The sequence below is a fragment of the Trichosporon asahii genome (genome assembly GCF_000293215.1).
Source record: "Trichosporon asahii var. asahii CBS 2479 unplaced genomic scaffold scaffold00070, whole genome shotgun sequence".
In the NCBI taxonomy this organism is placed as follows: Eukaryota; Fungi; Basidiomycota; class Tremellomycetes; order Trichosporonales; family Trichosporonaceae; genus Trichosporon; species Trichosporon asahii.
Genome location: NW_014040855.1, coordinates 1,871,854 through 1,886,059, shown reverse-complemented (window position 1 = coordinate 1,886,059; position 14,206 = coordinate 1,871,854). Strand labels below are relative to the sequence as shown.

General features: G+C 56.4%; 3 protein-coding genes across 3 annotated transcripts; 2 read left to right on the top strand and 1 right to left on the bottom strand.

Annotated features, from left to right (window-relative positions):
• Positions 1-50: 50 nt before the first annotated feature.
• A1Q1_04469 (GTP-binding protein) lies at positions 51-1,366 on the top strand (the record flags this gene model as incomplete). The annotated part of the gene is made up of 6 exons (XM_014322835.1): positions 51-84; positions 143-157; positions 461-544; positions 611-687; positions 725-869; positions 924-1,366. 6 exons carry the CDS (start codon positions 51-53, stop codon positions 1,364-1,366), a joined length of 798 nt encoding a protein of 265 aa, XP_014178310.1.
• A 413-nt stretch (positions 1,367-1,779) lies between these two features.
• A1Q1_04468 (uncharacterized protein) lies at positions 1,780-4,500 on the bottom strand (the record flags this gene model as incomplete). The annotated part of the gene is made up of 3 exons (XM_014322834.1): positions 1,780-4,133; positions 4,191-4,312; positions 4,364-4,500. The coding sequence occupies 3 exons, from the start codon at positions 4,498-4,500 to the stop codon at positions 1,780-1,782; spliced, it is 2,613 nt and encodes an 870-aa protein (XP_014178309.1).
• Positions 4,501-5,088: 588 nt separating this feature from the next.
• A1Q1_04467 (uncharacterized protein) lies at positions 5,089-13,992 on the top strand (the record flags this gene model as incomplete). Its single annotated transcript, XM_014322833.1, has 7 exons — positions 5,089-7,863; positions 7,919-8,449; positions 8,497-9,191; positions 9,256-9,346; positions 9,694-10,099; positions 10,140-11,855; positions 11,906-13,992. The coding sequence occupies 7 exons, from the start codon at positions 5,089-5,091 to the stop codon at positions 13,990-13,992; spliced, it is 8,301 nt and encodes a 2,766-aa protein (XP_014178308.1).
• Between the last annotated feature and the right edge of the window lie 214 nt (positions 13,993-14,206).

The window sequence follows — 14,206 nt, the reverse complement described above, 5'->3', positions numbered from 1 at the left end:
CTTTCACCGCTTTCAGTCTTGGGCAACGACACAGACAAAGAGCCGTCACCATGGGGATTCTGCAAAAAATCGAGGACATCGAGAGTGCGTAATGGAACCGGTCCTCCTGTCTCGTCCTATGCGATTAGCTAACGAATTACAGAGGAGATGTCAAGGAGTGAGTCTATGACGATGCTAGCCGACCCGAGCTTTCGCTGACTACCTCAGCGCAGAAGAAGTGCGTGTTGCGTTTGTAGCGAACGAAAAGTCAAAGCTTACCTGCGACCCCGACTCCCAACAGCAAAGGTATGATGTACTGGACTTGGTGATAGGGGTCAAGTGGCTGATCTTTAGCGACTGAATATCACTTGGGATTGTTGAAGGTATGCGTCTGCTCTGATACGTCTACGATCTCGACTGATGCAAAAACCGAATACAGGCCAAACGTAAGTTCGGCCGTGGAGTTAACGCTGACCACCAGTCGCTAAATACCGCGCACAATTACTCGAACCGGAACGCAAGTCGGGAAAGCCCGGCGAGGGCTTTGATGTGATGAAATCTGGAGGTAAGTTGAGGTGTTGCCAGGCGCTTACTGCAGATGCTCGAGTGTGTTTGATCGGCTTCCCCTCAGTTGGAAAGTCCACACTTCTTTCCAAAGCGACTAAGACGGAGTCCGCTGTTGGCGCGTACGAATTCACAACCCTCACTGTTCGTGCTGCAACGCCTAGCGCGTCACTAACTTCAGGCTATTCCTGGTGTCCTGGAGTATGAAGGGGCAAGGATTCAGCTTCTCGACCTACCTGGAATCGTTCAAGATGCGGCCAAAGGACGAGGTCGTGGACGCCAGGTTGTCTCAGTGGCCAGGACTGCGGATCTCATCCTCATCATGAGTGAGTGGCACGGGAGGTGGGGGTAATGAGCGCGGTCACTCACGCGATCCCCAGTTGACGCAACGAAGTCGGATGAGCAGAAGGCACAGCTTGAGTTGGAGCTGGAGGCCGTCGGCATCCGGCTGAATGGTCACGCGCCCGACATCGTCTTTAAGCAGAAGGCCGCCGGAGGCATCACCATTACGTGCACGGTTAAGCTCACGAAGACTGATGAGCGTACCATTCGGTCAGTGCTGCAGTCGTATCGCATCCACAACTGCGACGTCATGGTCCGAGAGGACGTCACTATCGATGAGTTCATCGACGTACTCCTAGGAACGCGCAAATACATTCCCGCCCTGACCGTGATCAACAAGGTCGATGCCGTGTCCATGGAGACTGTGGACCGTATGGCGCGGTCAGGGGACGGCAAGACTGTGATGATCAGCTGTGAAATGGATCTGGGTCTCGACTGGCTTTTGGAGGCTATTTGGAAAGAGCTGGGTCTTGTGAAGTAGGTCTGTCCCTCTCGACAATGCTGACATCGAAGGGTGTACACCAAGCGACGTGGAGAGCAGCCTGATTTGTCGGACCCGATCTGCTTGCGTCAAGGCGCCACAATCGAGACAGTATGTCACGGAATTCACCGGAGCTTGGCATCACACTTCAAGTATGCCTTGGTGTGGGGCAAGTCGTCAAAATTCAACCCCCAACCTCAGAAGGTCGGACTCACCCATCTGGTTCAGGACGAGGACGTCGTGAGCATCTTCACCAAGTAGGGTGAGGATAAGTTGTGTCGCATGTACAATATGAGGAGCAACAAGAGCGAAGTTGAGACTGATTACATGCAAATACGTAACAACACAGCGTGGTAGGAATAAACTACTTAGGGGAGTTGGGGATTATGGTATATTAGAAGGAGCGAGCGCACTCAGAACTTGAGGCCGAGCTGGCTGCGAATTCCCTCGACGCGAGAGTCAACCTGAGCAAACCATTCAATGGCACCACATGCCCGGCGAGCAGCCTCTTCATTCTCACGAACGATCTCCGTCCTAGACTCCAGGGCGCCTCTGAAACGTTCACGGAGGTCCCAGGCTGCGAGGCGCATAACCTTCCTGACCTCGCGACCAACACGTTGTGCTTCAGCCTGGTGGAAAGGTGTCTCCTCGCCCTCGTCCGCAGCGCCGGCGAGCAGGCTGGCGCGGATATGACGGCCGACGTTACGGGGGATGGAGCGGGGAAGCTCGTAAACAACATAGGCAACCGCTCCAATGACAAGCACGCCAAGCGCAGGGCCAGCCCACTTGCGGACGACAGGACTGGACGCGAGCTCAGAAAGGTGAATGGCACTCTCGAAGATCGTACGAATCGCCATAGTCTTCCCGCCAGCCATCGAGAAAGCGCCGATGGCTACCGAGGCAGCTCCAAGGCCAGACATCTCAGTGGGAACCGACGCAGGAATAAGGCTCTTCAGCGTTGATGATTTCTTGTCGACAGGTACGTCATCGCCAAGGAATAAGAGGTACTGCAGGTCGAAGATGTCAGACACCGATACCTCCTTGAGGATAGCGTTGTTGGCGAGACTGAGACCAACATTCGTCATTCCCGATGATCGGCGAGCCTTTCCATGGTTGAAAAACATTGCGTTGGCATTGAAAACGCGCTTAGATCGCTCAACGTCGATGGGAAGATGCTTGTCGCCAATAACGTTGACCTCCTTCACAGCGTTGGTGGTCAACATCCGAGAAGCGTCTTCGGCGTCGCGAACCGCTTTGTCCAACGAAGACAGCAGAGCACGACGGACCTCGAATGCGTAGTCCCATGCGCCGAGAAGGCCCGGATATCTAGGCATCTCGACATCTCCTGGGACCTCTCCACGGCCTACACGGTCGAGAGCCTGTCGAAGTGATGATTCGGCAGCGGTGATAGCGTGGGAAGTTGCCGATTCCTCCTCCCTGACGAGACTGTCTTCCAGATCGTCCTTCCCCTTGCGCATTTGGTCCAGTTCAGGCTTGACACGCTCCACAACTTGCAGGGCTGCGTCTCGCTCCTTGACGGCGACAAGGGTGTTGGCGGACCCCAAGAGCTCAACATCGGCGAGGAGATGCGTGATGTAATTCTGAGCAGGGCCCAGCTTCGACTTTGCGCGGTTCACAAGCACGAAAGAGCGCAGCGACTGCTCCAGCTGGGAGAAAGTCTCGTCCAGCTCTTCTGCTCCTTCGTCATCTTCGCTGAAACCGAAGGCGGCGGAAGCTGAGTCGACAAAGTGAACGAGATCGTCGGCATCGGCATAAGTTTCAGGACTCAGCTGCCTGAGCTGGTCCATCACCGCCTTACGACAACGCTCTTTGTCCTTGATTTGATCGAAACGATTCACTACGATGAAAAGGTGCGCTTTCTCCTGACCCGCCTGCCATATGAACTCCTTGGCGGACAGGGTGAAGTGGTTGGCGGCCGATACAACGAATACCACAACGTCGATCTCCTCCTGCCGAGCAAAGTTTGCCGTCGTCTTGATAGAGTCACGATTCAAACCGGGAGCGTCGATGAGAGAAATATCAACGGTGCCGTTGTGGAGGATCGAAGGAATGTCGGACTCCCTGTTCTTCAGGTAAACACGGAGAGGTGGAGCAGAAGCATCGACGTCAGGGTCCGTCGCAAGGCTCTCAAGCTCGGAAATGGCCGCGACAGAATAAGTCGACGGGTTGTTCACATCGTAGCTTTCTTGATCAAGAATGTGAACCTCCTCCTTTCCGCCGTTCTCTTCGGCGCTAGCAATCTCAACGAATCGGGTGGTCAAAGGCTGCTGATCGGTTGGCATAACCTCTGCCCGACGAAGAAGGGCGTTAACAAGAGTTGACTTGCCGGCATTGAGGTCGCCGGTTACCAGGACACGAGAGTGAGCATCGTTAACGCGGGCGTGGAGCAGGCTGAGGTGCCTCAACGCCGCGGAGAGGCGATTGTCTAGAAGTGCTGAGATCGATGACCGTTCCAACCGCGTGATAAGCGACTGAGCATGTCTAGTAGCACCCAGATTCAGATCCAGACTGAGGATGGAAAAATCATCATTGGGTTCGGCGACATTGCTTAAAGGCTCCTCCGACAGCTCAGTAAGGGGACTGTCGACCGACTCTTCCGAGTCCGTCAAGTTGCTGCCAGAGCTGATGTACGAGACGGAGCGGGTAAGCTGTTGGCGCACGTTCGGACGCGCAGTGACAATGACTTCGGAGGAAGCCTGGGGTTCGTCGACAAAAGTCATGGTTCGGCGTCCAATGCCGGGACGCGCTAACGATCAGCACCCGGCGCTTGCACACAAGAATTGGGGATTACGTGAGAACGTACCTCGGGGGCCCGAAGACGGAGGTGCAGAAGAAAAGTGAGGATAACGAATCTGCCAAGAATCGCCGTTAAAGTTCTTGAGATCAGCAACGAGGTGAGTGGTAGAGTCTATAGCCGTAGACAGCCTGCGAAGGGTAAGTCGCGGAGCATTGAGAAACTCAACCGCTAAAACCCACTGATTTTGTTTCGCCTCATAATCTCGGAGGGCTGCATTGCCAGCAATGATAGACTGGCTCAAAGCAGAATGATGACCGATGTGGGACTCCTTCTCCACAAAGGGAGAGTCTGCCGCTTGGGCGCGGTATGGCTGCATGATGGGGTCCTCTCGATGGTGGCGAAAAGGCTATTAACTACGCGGCCTTTCGTTTAAATAGACTCTGAAAAGAGGGAGCGCAGAGCTTCGGATGCTGGCGGTGCAGGTTATATGCAGCGGAAATGATGTCCAACCGTGACGTCGGGGCGGCGCGAAGTGGTGGGTGGAAAGCGTTGATGGTGGATGTGAAGTGTGTGATGCTGCCGAATTGAAGGTGGAGAACAGTGGTTGTAGTGTAGGCGGAGACGACGGGAGCAGTCGGAGGCGCAGTGGAAGCGCTTGGTCTCCTCCTGCTGTGCATGAGTGATCCAGACCCCGGCCCTGATAACGGAGCACAACCTCCACGTCATTAAAACACGTGGAGCGGGAGCCCTTGAAACGCCGCTGTGGCAAATTACCACGTGGCCCCACGCGCTTGTTTTGTTTGTGTCCATCGGTCGCAGCGACCATGAGCGTAATCGCGCACGGCTGACGGCCAGCGACAGTGAGATATAACAAACTACTGGTTCATCATCCACCTAAGACGCGCTCCCACCATTGTCAAGCAACTTTTCGCCCAGTCGACGTCAGCGATTTTGATCCGCCACCATGGCTGATCTGCTGGAGACGCCTTCCAGGCTGCTGAAGCGAGTTCAGCAATACGAAGACGTGGACTTGCCATCGCTCCCTAGCATCAGCCATGACGTTGACTGCGATCAAACCACCGAGTATCCAGATCCCGACGACAGTGTGACATCCGGCAATGAGGTACGTTGGGACAAGCAGTTCCACCATGCTGATGGTCAGGAATGGTCTACCCCTCAGGTGGGTCGCCCATTCCCCTCGCCACCCACTGGGCTCGACACCGCCACTACAGGCCGGGGCTCATACGCTCACAAACGAAGCCCCTTGGCCGTAAATGACTCGTTTTCAGACTTCCACTCGTCTCCCCAAAGGCAGCTCAGCGACGACGAGCCGTCCTTTCTGGCGGACTTGTCAAAATCACGCAACGTCCTGGACAGGTCTTCCGTGCCCATTACCTACGACTCGGACTTTTTGGAAGATAGTCTCGCGTCCCAAAGGCTTCCTGCCACCTCTGCAGATGTGGAGTCTGGCTCAGGCCTGTCTCTCCGTGACTCAACTGCTGAGACATCCACCACTTCGGTGATGGACACTCCACTGCCTCGTCACTACCAACGCAAAGCGACCTGTCAAACCCACTCGGTCGTTCCCGGTCTGGGGCTAGGACCTGAGACCCGTATCCCCAGCCTGACTCGCAGTGAAATGTCTGGCACCGACGACCAGGAGGCTACCACGCCAGACAGTCACGACCGAGTTCTCGATACCACTTCCGTGCATGCCCACGACCTTACAGCGGCGAGCACTGGCTCTCTCGATGGGGCCGATCTCAGTAATGTCGACCAGACGCAGCAATCCCAGGGGCAGGAGGTCAAACCGGTTTCCACTTCCAGTCGTACCGTTACGCCAGCAATCATGCGCTTCATGGACACACCGGATACCGCTGTGCGGGCAGCTGCCACACCCTTCGGCGTCGGAGCTGCTCTCAGAGACGTGACGCGCAGACATGCCAACAACGCGGTGGCCCCCAGCACTCCCTTCACGCCTACTGTCGACTATAACAAGACACCTCGTGCGGCTCTCGATGACGCAGAGCGTCGAAAGAACCACGTCTTGTCCGTGCTGGCTTCGTCGACTTTGCCCTCTCGAGTCAAGCGATTCACCCCTCATCCCCGCCGCCATCTATCAGTGGGCCCTGGGGCCGAATCAATCGCAGAGGAGATCTCGCTGCAGAGCAAGCCCGGAGACGACAGTCGATCGGGGAATGATTCCTTCATTTCTGTTGCATCATCTCAGGACCTAACGCCCGACCGTCGAGGATCTAGAGCCTTCAATCAAAGAGCCAATACATCTGTTCCCAACATCCTCTACTCGGGTGCGGTATCCTCGAGCCCCGGTGTATCACATCTGGACAACAGACCTGATACTGTCAAAATACAAAAGCACCTCAACATGATGAACCAGCAACTGCTCGACAACAATGCTGATCTGGCGAGGGAAGCGGAGGAATGGAGGAGCGAGTGTACGCGCCTTATCGGCATCATGCGAGACGCGGGAATCCAGATCGACGACGACGGTAACGTTCTGGGCGACCTACCGAAGCTTCGCGGAGATGGAGACAGCCTTGACCTTGCATCGGAAGCAGACACCAGCCGCCGGGCGGATGGGGATGCCCTGACTGAACTGAACAAAGTTCTGAGGGTTGAAGTGGAGGAGAAGGAAGAGGAGATTGCCAGGCTGCGGAACGCGATGGCGGCGCAAGGCGACGCGGTAGCTCTGAGAAGGGAGCTGGACGAATCTCGCAGAGCACACGATGCCCTCAAGGCGGAGTTTGCTCAGAAAACCAAGGACCACACCTCGCAGTTCACAGAAATCTGTACCGAGTTTGAAGCGCAGGTTCAGCAGCTGGAAGCTCAGGTTCATGAGCTAGCGACAGCCAAGGCTACTGCTCTGCCGGCTGAGGACTATGAGACCGAACGAACAGCCCTGCAAGAACGTATACAATGCCTAGAGGGGGATCTCGGACGATCAAGGGATGAGATTGCTCAGCTTAGGCTGGAGAGCGAAGGGCGCGTGCGCAAATCTCAAGAGGCGGACAAACTCGCCTCAGAGCTCCAGGAGCGCCTGTCCGAGCTGGAACATGCCAAGAGCGCTGCAGCCCATGCCTTGGAGGAGTCCGAAAGGGCACATGCAACAGTGTGTGCGCAACGTGCGGCCGCTATCGAAGAGGTCGAAGAGCTCCGACGTCACCTCGAGGACTTGAATCGTGTTGTGGCGACCAACCGGGCCGTCATGGAGGATCAACGCGAGTCGTTGAACAATCTAGAGGAATTGGCTGGCCAGGAGCACAAGGACCTTGAGGAAACGCAGAGGCTGCTCAAGGACGCCCGACGTGAGCTCAGCGAAATCAACTCTCGACTACTGGACAGAGATCGGGACATCGAGAGTCTCCGTGCCCAAGCCGATGTCGCAAATCTTGAGAAGAGCGCCTTCCTTGAAGAAGCGACGACGGAAGCGGAAAACAGTGTCATCGTGGCTCTGGAAGGCAAGTTGGAAGCAGCGTATAAGGAGATTGGCCGATTGAAGCATGAAGTCCACAGCGCTCCGATCCACCAGGCCACACTTGAAGCCCGTGACGCGCGCATCTCCGCTCTGGAGACAGAGAAACTGGCGCTGATGGAACGCCTGAAAGCCCAGGAGGTTTCCAGCCCCGCTCGTTGGTCCAACTCCATGATGACCTCAACCCCGATGCACAAAACCGTCTCTTCGCTGAAGTACCCGAACACGCCAGGACCCCTCAAGGACGTGAGTATCGAAATGCGGAATGCGGCAGAAGAAGAGAGCACTACTGACTGCGCAGATCTCCTGGCTTCAGACAACCATCGGGGACTCCAATGAGAGCATACTGCGCATGCAACTTGAACACTTGCAGCATGAGCTCGACATCGCGAACTCTCAACTCGATCGCAACTTTGGACGCCTTGAGGAAGCTGGGCTCAGTGCTGTTGACCTGGCGGAGAAGCTTGCTGCCGCGAACACCAAGATTGCCGTACTCCAGGAGGAGCTCGCGCTTCTGGCTCGGGAAAGCAAGAGCTCCACCGCCGCAGCCTCCGCTCATCATGACCGTAACGAGCGTCTGGAGAATGCGCTTGAGACACTCCGTGAACAGATGGCCATTCTGAAGGACGACATGGGTCGTGAGAGGGAACGCTTGCAAGACGATAATCGCCGCCTCCGGGTTATGCTCGCAGATCTGCAGTCGAAAGCAGGTGAGGAGATAGAAGCGTTGAGAGTGGAGATCGCGCAGGCTCAACGGGAAGCCGAAGATCAGTTTACAGAGTACCAGGAGCGCTTGCAAGCTATGCGCGATGAGAGAGATGGTATTGATGCGGTGAGTGACACAATTACAGACGCAATGGGATCTAACAGTGGCAGAAGCTGCGCACTGCGAAAGTTACCGTCGACGCTTTGCAACGCGACCTTGAAGACGCCCAGACTGCGGCAAACGGCGCGGAGGTTTACAAGGCGACTGTGCGGGAACAGACAGAGAGACTGGCGGGCCAGCAGAGCACCATCTTATCTGCGCAGAGGTCTCTGAAGGATGCTGAACAAGCGGCTGAGGAACTGCGCGCACAATTGCGAGTTCAAACCGAGGAGTTGGAGGGTTCGCGGAACGACGTCCTCGCCCTCGAAATCGAGCGATCTAAACTCGCTCGCGAGCTTCGTGACTTTACCGAGGACCTCAAGATCCATCGGCGAGAGTCTTACAAGTTCGGATCTGAGCTAGCAGCCTTGCGCGATGCACAGGCTGCGAAGGAAGCTACATACGCCGACGAGGTCGGAAGCCTAAATCAGCAACTCTCAGGGCTCCGAGAAGAGCTGTTGGCGGCCAATCAATCTGCCAACGAAGCTCGTGGTTGTCATGAACGTTTATCACGGGAGCTCGCGACTCTACAAGCGACATCCCAAGACTCTTCAGTGGAACAACGGCAAAAGTACAAAGTGCAAACGCGACGTCTCTCTGCTCAGATCGAATATTTGAAGGCGAAGTACACGAGGGAGAATACGTTCCGTAACGCTTTGGCCTTACAAAAGAGATTCCTCCTTCTCCTAGTTGGCGGTATGAGCCTAACGTGAGTTTCCAAGTCTTGCACGGCATCGCTGATGGTAGTGAACAAGCGACACTGAGAATCATAGCTTCGATGGGCTACGAGCGCCCGACACCAACGCGACCCAAGCTGCGCCTGAAAACGGTCGCTATAGCAGTGCTATCCGTGGTCAGGGCCAGGTGAGTGTAGTTAGTCGGGCTGTTCTAACGATCCAGACGAACTGCGCAGGAATGGCGTACTGCTCGAGAAAAGAGAGCCGTTGGCATCGCCCGCCAATGAACGATCTGAATGAACTACCATGTTTACGTTTCGAACTTGTTATATGTATCAATTTTGTAGGTTGGGCTCTGGAATGAATTCTATGTGACATCTGCATGAGAGGCAGGATAGGCAACACATGAGTTTGAGAGACAGACAGAGCATTGCTCGAAACGCGGCGAAAGATTAATATCAGACTACTGCAGAGGATTAGCCGGAGGGGCGCTCCGACACCTCCACACGTCATAACCACAATACTATCGTACAGCCCGAGGGGATGACAGATGCCACAACACACCGACTTTCGATTTCATCCATACCCAACAAGTGTTCGACTTTCGCCATGGGCAGTCGTGGGCCTATGCTCCCAAACAGGCGTCCAGCGCCGGGAGCCTACGACCTTTTCCCTCAAGAATCCGTCAGCTCTTGGCTAGATGGCTTGCAGGCTAAGATTCGAGCTGGACTGAGTGGCGAGGAGCCGGCCAACCCGAATCGCCCTTCATCACCACTGCGCGCGTACTCTCCTGGAACTGTCGATGACCCCGAAAGAGATACGACGGCTAATGGTTATGCGAGTGAGGCGTACAATCCCAGCGACCAAGTGATAACACGTCCCTCCGCTGAGGTCAGCGACGGGACGGCTGCGCCTGGCGTAGGACCGTGGGCGGTGGCAGGTGAGTCCTTGGTTGAAGCGGTCTGCTTACCGAACCGCAGAGTTGAATGGCGACGGCTGCTTTGAAGGGCAGGCAGGTGGCGATGACATGGTCACGGACGAAGACAGTGCAGTGGACCGCCGTTCTACCGGAGTATCGGCCTCGCCGACGTATGTAATCGAGCTCGGAGATTCCGATGAGGGGGACAACGAGGGTGCAGACAGCTGCGACCTACGTGCCGCCGGAAACCTTGAACAGCTTTCTGAGAAGAGTGGCGAAGACACTCTTCCTTATCAACGCCAGAACGAATCCCACAGCACGTATAACTCGTATGCGTCAGAAGCAAGCGAACACGATCTCGGGCAGGTTGATTCGTCAGGTTCGGAATCAGAGGGATCGGAAGCGGACCCCGGCAGTGCAGAGGACTCAACTCAGACCCATGAAACAGAGGAAGAGGACGATGAACTTGAGACCGAGGGTGAAGAGGACGGCGAGCGGGGAACTCCTGAGACGATCAGCAAGCTTCCAGCCCATGGGTCTGAAACGCAACCTATTGATCTCCTAGATAGCGACGACGAGGAGGCCGAAGAAGACAGCAGCGACTCTGAAACCGAATCACATCCCGACAGCGGCGAAGATAATCCCTACCCAACGCCACCTTTGCTCGACCCCGAGCAGAGTTCAGCGCCAGGACCATCGACCCTCGATCTCTCTGACCCAAACGTTTTAGCGGCAGAACCGACATATTCTGCACAGATACCCGAGCCATCCCAGTGGGCCCTTCCGGACATCTTCGCGACCCCTCCATCAGCCGCTATGCTAGGGGCCGTTCTCCACAACTTATCTCAGAACGTGCTGCAGGAGCCCCCGGCCGAGGCCTTCGCCCATGGATATCCGGACAACCCGCAAGCTCCGCCCATCGATCCCGAACTATTGGATGTTCAATCTCAACAGGCCGGCTCGGTTTTGGAGGTGTTTGCAGAAGGGTCTCATGTGCGCGACCTTCATGCCGACGTTGAGGAAACGGTGGCTGAGGGAGAACCTGGCCTCCAACACCATCGCAATGACGACTTTTGCGGCTCGCACGAACTGTCGATGCGGTCCCTCCCAGTTACGGATACCTTCGGAGAGCATCTAGTCGCAGACGCCCCGCTTGAGCCCGAGTCGGGGGATGAGAATGGACTGCAGGACTCGTCGATATACCATCCACCGGGATTCGAAGCGGACGCGACGAGCGCTGAGGCGGAAGGCGCGATGACAGGCTTGATTTCAGGCCTATCCAGGGATGCTGATACTGTGCCTACCTGCGGCCTACCAGTGAATTCTTATTCACCCTCCGTTCGCAATCAGGCCGGGACCACTCAGCCAGTGACCACAATCGGGAGTGAGCTCGTCCTGCATGTGTTCGAAGAGCCGAGACCACCCCCCTGTGGTGGTGTCGGTACTGAAGAGCGAGAGTGCACCGGTCCAGACCCTCGTCAAAGCCCTGCTCAAGTTTCCGACGGAGGAACTATCCCCAGTGGAGCCCTGTCCGAGACCATGGGGCCCGTGAATTCCTTGACGCCCGGTGAAGCCTCAGGGGGCTCGAAGGAACACGGGAGGGTTGAGGGGGCGGCCGACGCCAAGTATCAAACAGCAATGGTGGAGAGACTCGGCATAATGCCCAAGGAGGGCTATTCAAAAGTAGACCATGCGCAAGAGAGTGAGGAATGGAGTCAGGATGACGGATCTGACGACGACGCTGCAACGCCAGAGCTTGTTGTTTTCGATGGAGATGGTGAGACTCACGACACGGTAGGCGCTAACGTGCAGCAACGTCTCGGACAGGATCACCGTCACCGGAGACGGGATTGTCGAGAGGGCCATCCGCCAAGCTCCCCGAAACGCAGACGGAGCCGCAGGCTCAGGCGGTTGAACCGCAGATGAGTCTGCTGTCTGAATCAGACGAAGAGGTCCCGGCCGCCGTTAGCCCAACGTCTGGCCCTGTGGAGTCTGTCATCCAAGTGGCAACTGTACCCTTTATTCTCAATCAGATCGACACAGCCCCATCAGGGTCGCGCAACTTGTCACCCAATGTCCAAGATGCTACTCAGCCTCACACCGCAGGAGGACAAAGTGGCCCCGGATCGCCAATTTTCCAAACGCTACCGTCTCTGCCGCCGCTGCAACTGGAGAAGGACGTATCAGATGAGCAGGGCCTGGGGCAATCCGAGGGGCTCCCATGTAGCGCTGCCACTGCGACCGATACTTCTGATGTGCAGAATCAATCTTGCGAAGACCGATCTCCTGCAGGATTAGGGTGCGAAGATGATTCAGACGATGTCGGATCTCCGCATGGCAGAGCACTCTCAAGTGACCAGCATTCTGTCCATGGCGCCGCAGGCGAGACATGCAAGTCTCCTAGTGAGCCGCTCTTGCTTGATTCGTGTGTACCCGATGGCAACTACGAGAACCACTTGCACAGCGCCACCGGCCCATCTTCGTTGCCAGAGAGACACAACGTTGTCTCCGACGGAGATGCCGGCGGGGTTCTCGAGCCAGCAAATGACGGGGTCGGCGCCGCGGCCGCGACCGAAAGCCATCCCAAATCGTTGAATCCTACGGACACGGACACGGGCTCCACCGATGAATCCGAACCGACGAAGCCACCGCCATCAGAAAGCCCTCCTCTTCATTGCGAAGGGCAGACTTCCCCAGGAGAGAGCGGAGAAGTCATCGAGGAGCGAGGAGCGCAGGAAATAAGATCATCTCGGAGACCGACGCCCGACATGGCCGAGAGCCAAGGCCGGCCTTCCGATGTCTTGGAAGTGCGAGAGGGCACTCCTGAGTACCGACCGCTTCGCCACCATCATGGACGAGGACGGACGAATGCTACACCTTCGCCCGCTCTCAGACTGCCACGGCACCCATCGCATCAGGCTGACAGGTCTTCGCCTGTGCCTATCGAACCGCCCGTCACTCGGTCCAATTGCGGTTATCTCAAACTCCACCTTGTGGAGGGTGAATACAGTGCCACCGTACTCGTTCCACAATGCACCTTGGGGGACGCGGAGAGGCTGGAGGAAGAATCTGCGGCCCAACTCGGGATGCCTACGCTGGCGGAGGAACGTTGGGCGCAAAATAACATGCCCCCGGTGCGCCAACTCCATCCAGCTCTGCATTCAAAGCTCTCTCGCATCACGGGACCGACGATGCTACAGTCATATTCAACGGAGATGTCCCCTGCCCGTGACCGTACGACCTTCGCCGATTCTGAACGTTGGCATGTGTTCATTCTAGAGGCCTCGGAGGGTGCAATCGAATATGAGCGGAACATGCGACGCCCTTCTGTTCGGCCCCCGATACAACGGACACCAGAGCCAAACCGTGACCGCGAAAATGGCCCACTTTCGACTCCAGGGAGTAGACGGAAACGGTCTCTCTCAGCCGTCACCGAGGATGGCGTGCACCTGTCAACTGGCAGGAAGTCTGCTCAGGCAAAGGATGCTGTTGAAGCATCAGCATCGCCTCTGCGTCGCTCATCGAGGTTGCGAAGTACCAGTCAGGCTCCGTCCGAGGCTTCTGATGCGCCGGCGTTATCTCCAAGTGCCCCTGGGCCCATGAATAGGCGCGTTACTAGGGCAATGAAGGCGTTGGAAGCGTCAGGTACTTCAAGCTTGGGCGCCCCCAGTGCTACAGATGGAGATGCGGCACCCACAGAGTTATCAGTCGGCGCCGATGAGTTGTCCCGCGAACCTCAATGCAAGTTGGGCGCATCGACTTCCCCTGTTGGCACTCGGCAGCGCAAGCGGAAGTTAGAGAATCTGGCGGACGGAGACCAGGATGGCAATTCCGGGAACAGCACTGAGCGGGAGCACCGAGAGGCGCCAAAGCGCGGATTCGGCTGGTCTATTCGACGTTGGTTCGGCCGATGATTAATCACTTCCTTCACTTTTATGTATCGTTTTGTAGAGTTCGAGTCACAGGTGTTGCTGTTCGACTCCTTTCTTCTTGAACATGCATGCCTAAGTGCCTATGTGCGCGATTGGCATGAGAGCCGTCGCTTGGCGTCGGTTATCTTCGGCTCCATCGGTCTCTTGCATGACGACCACGTGGTAATCTTCCCAGTGGGGTGGTGGGCAACGGCTA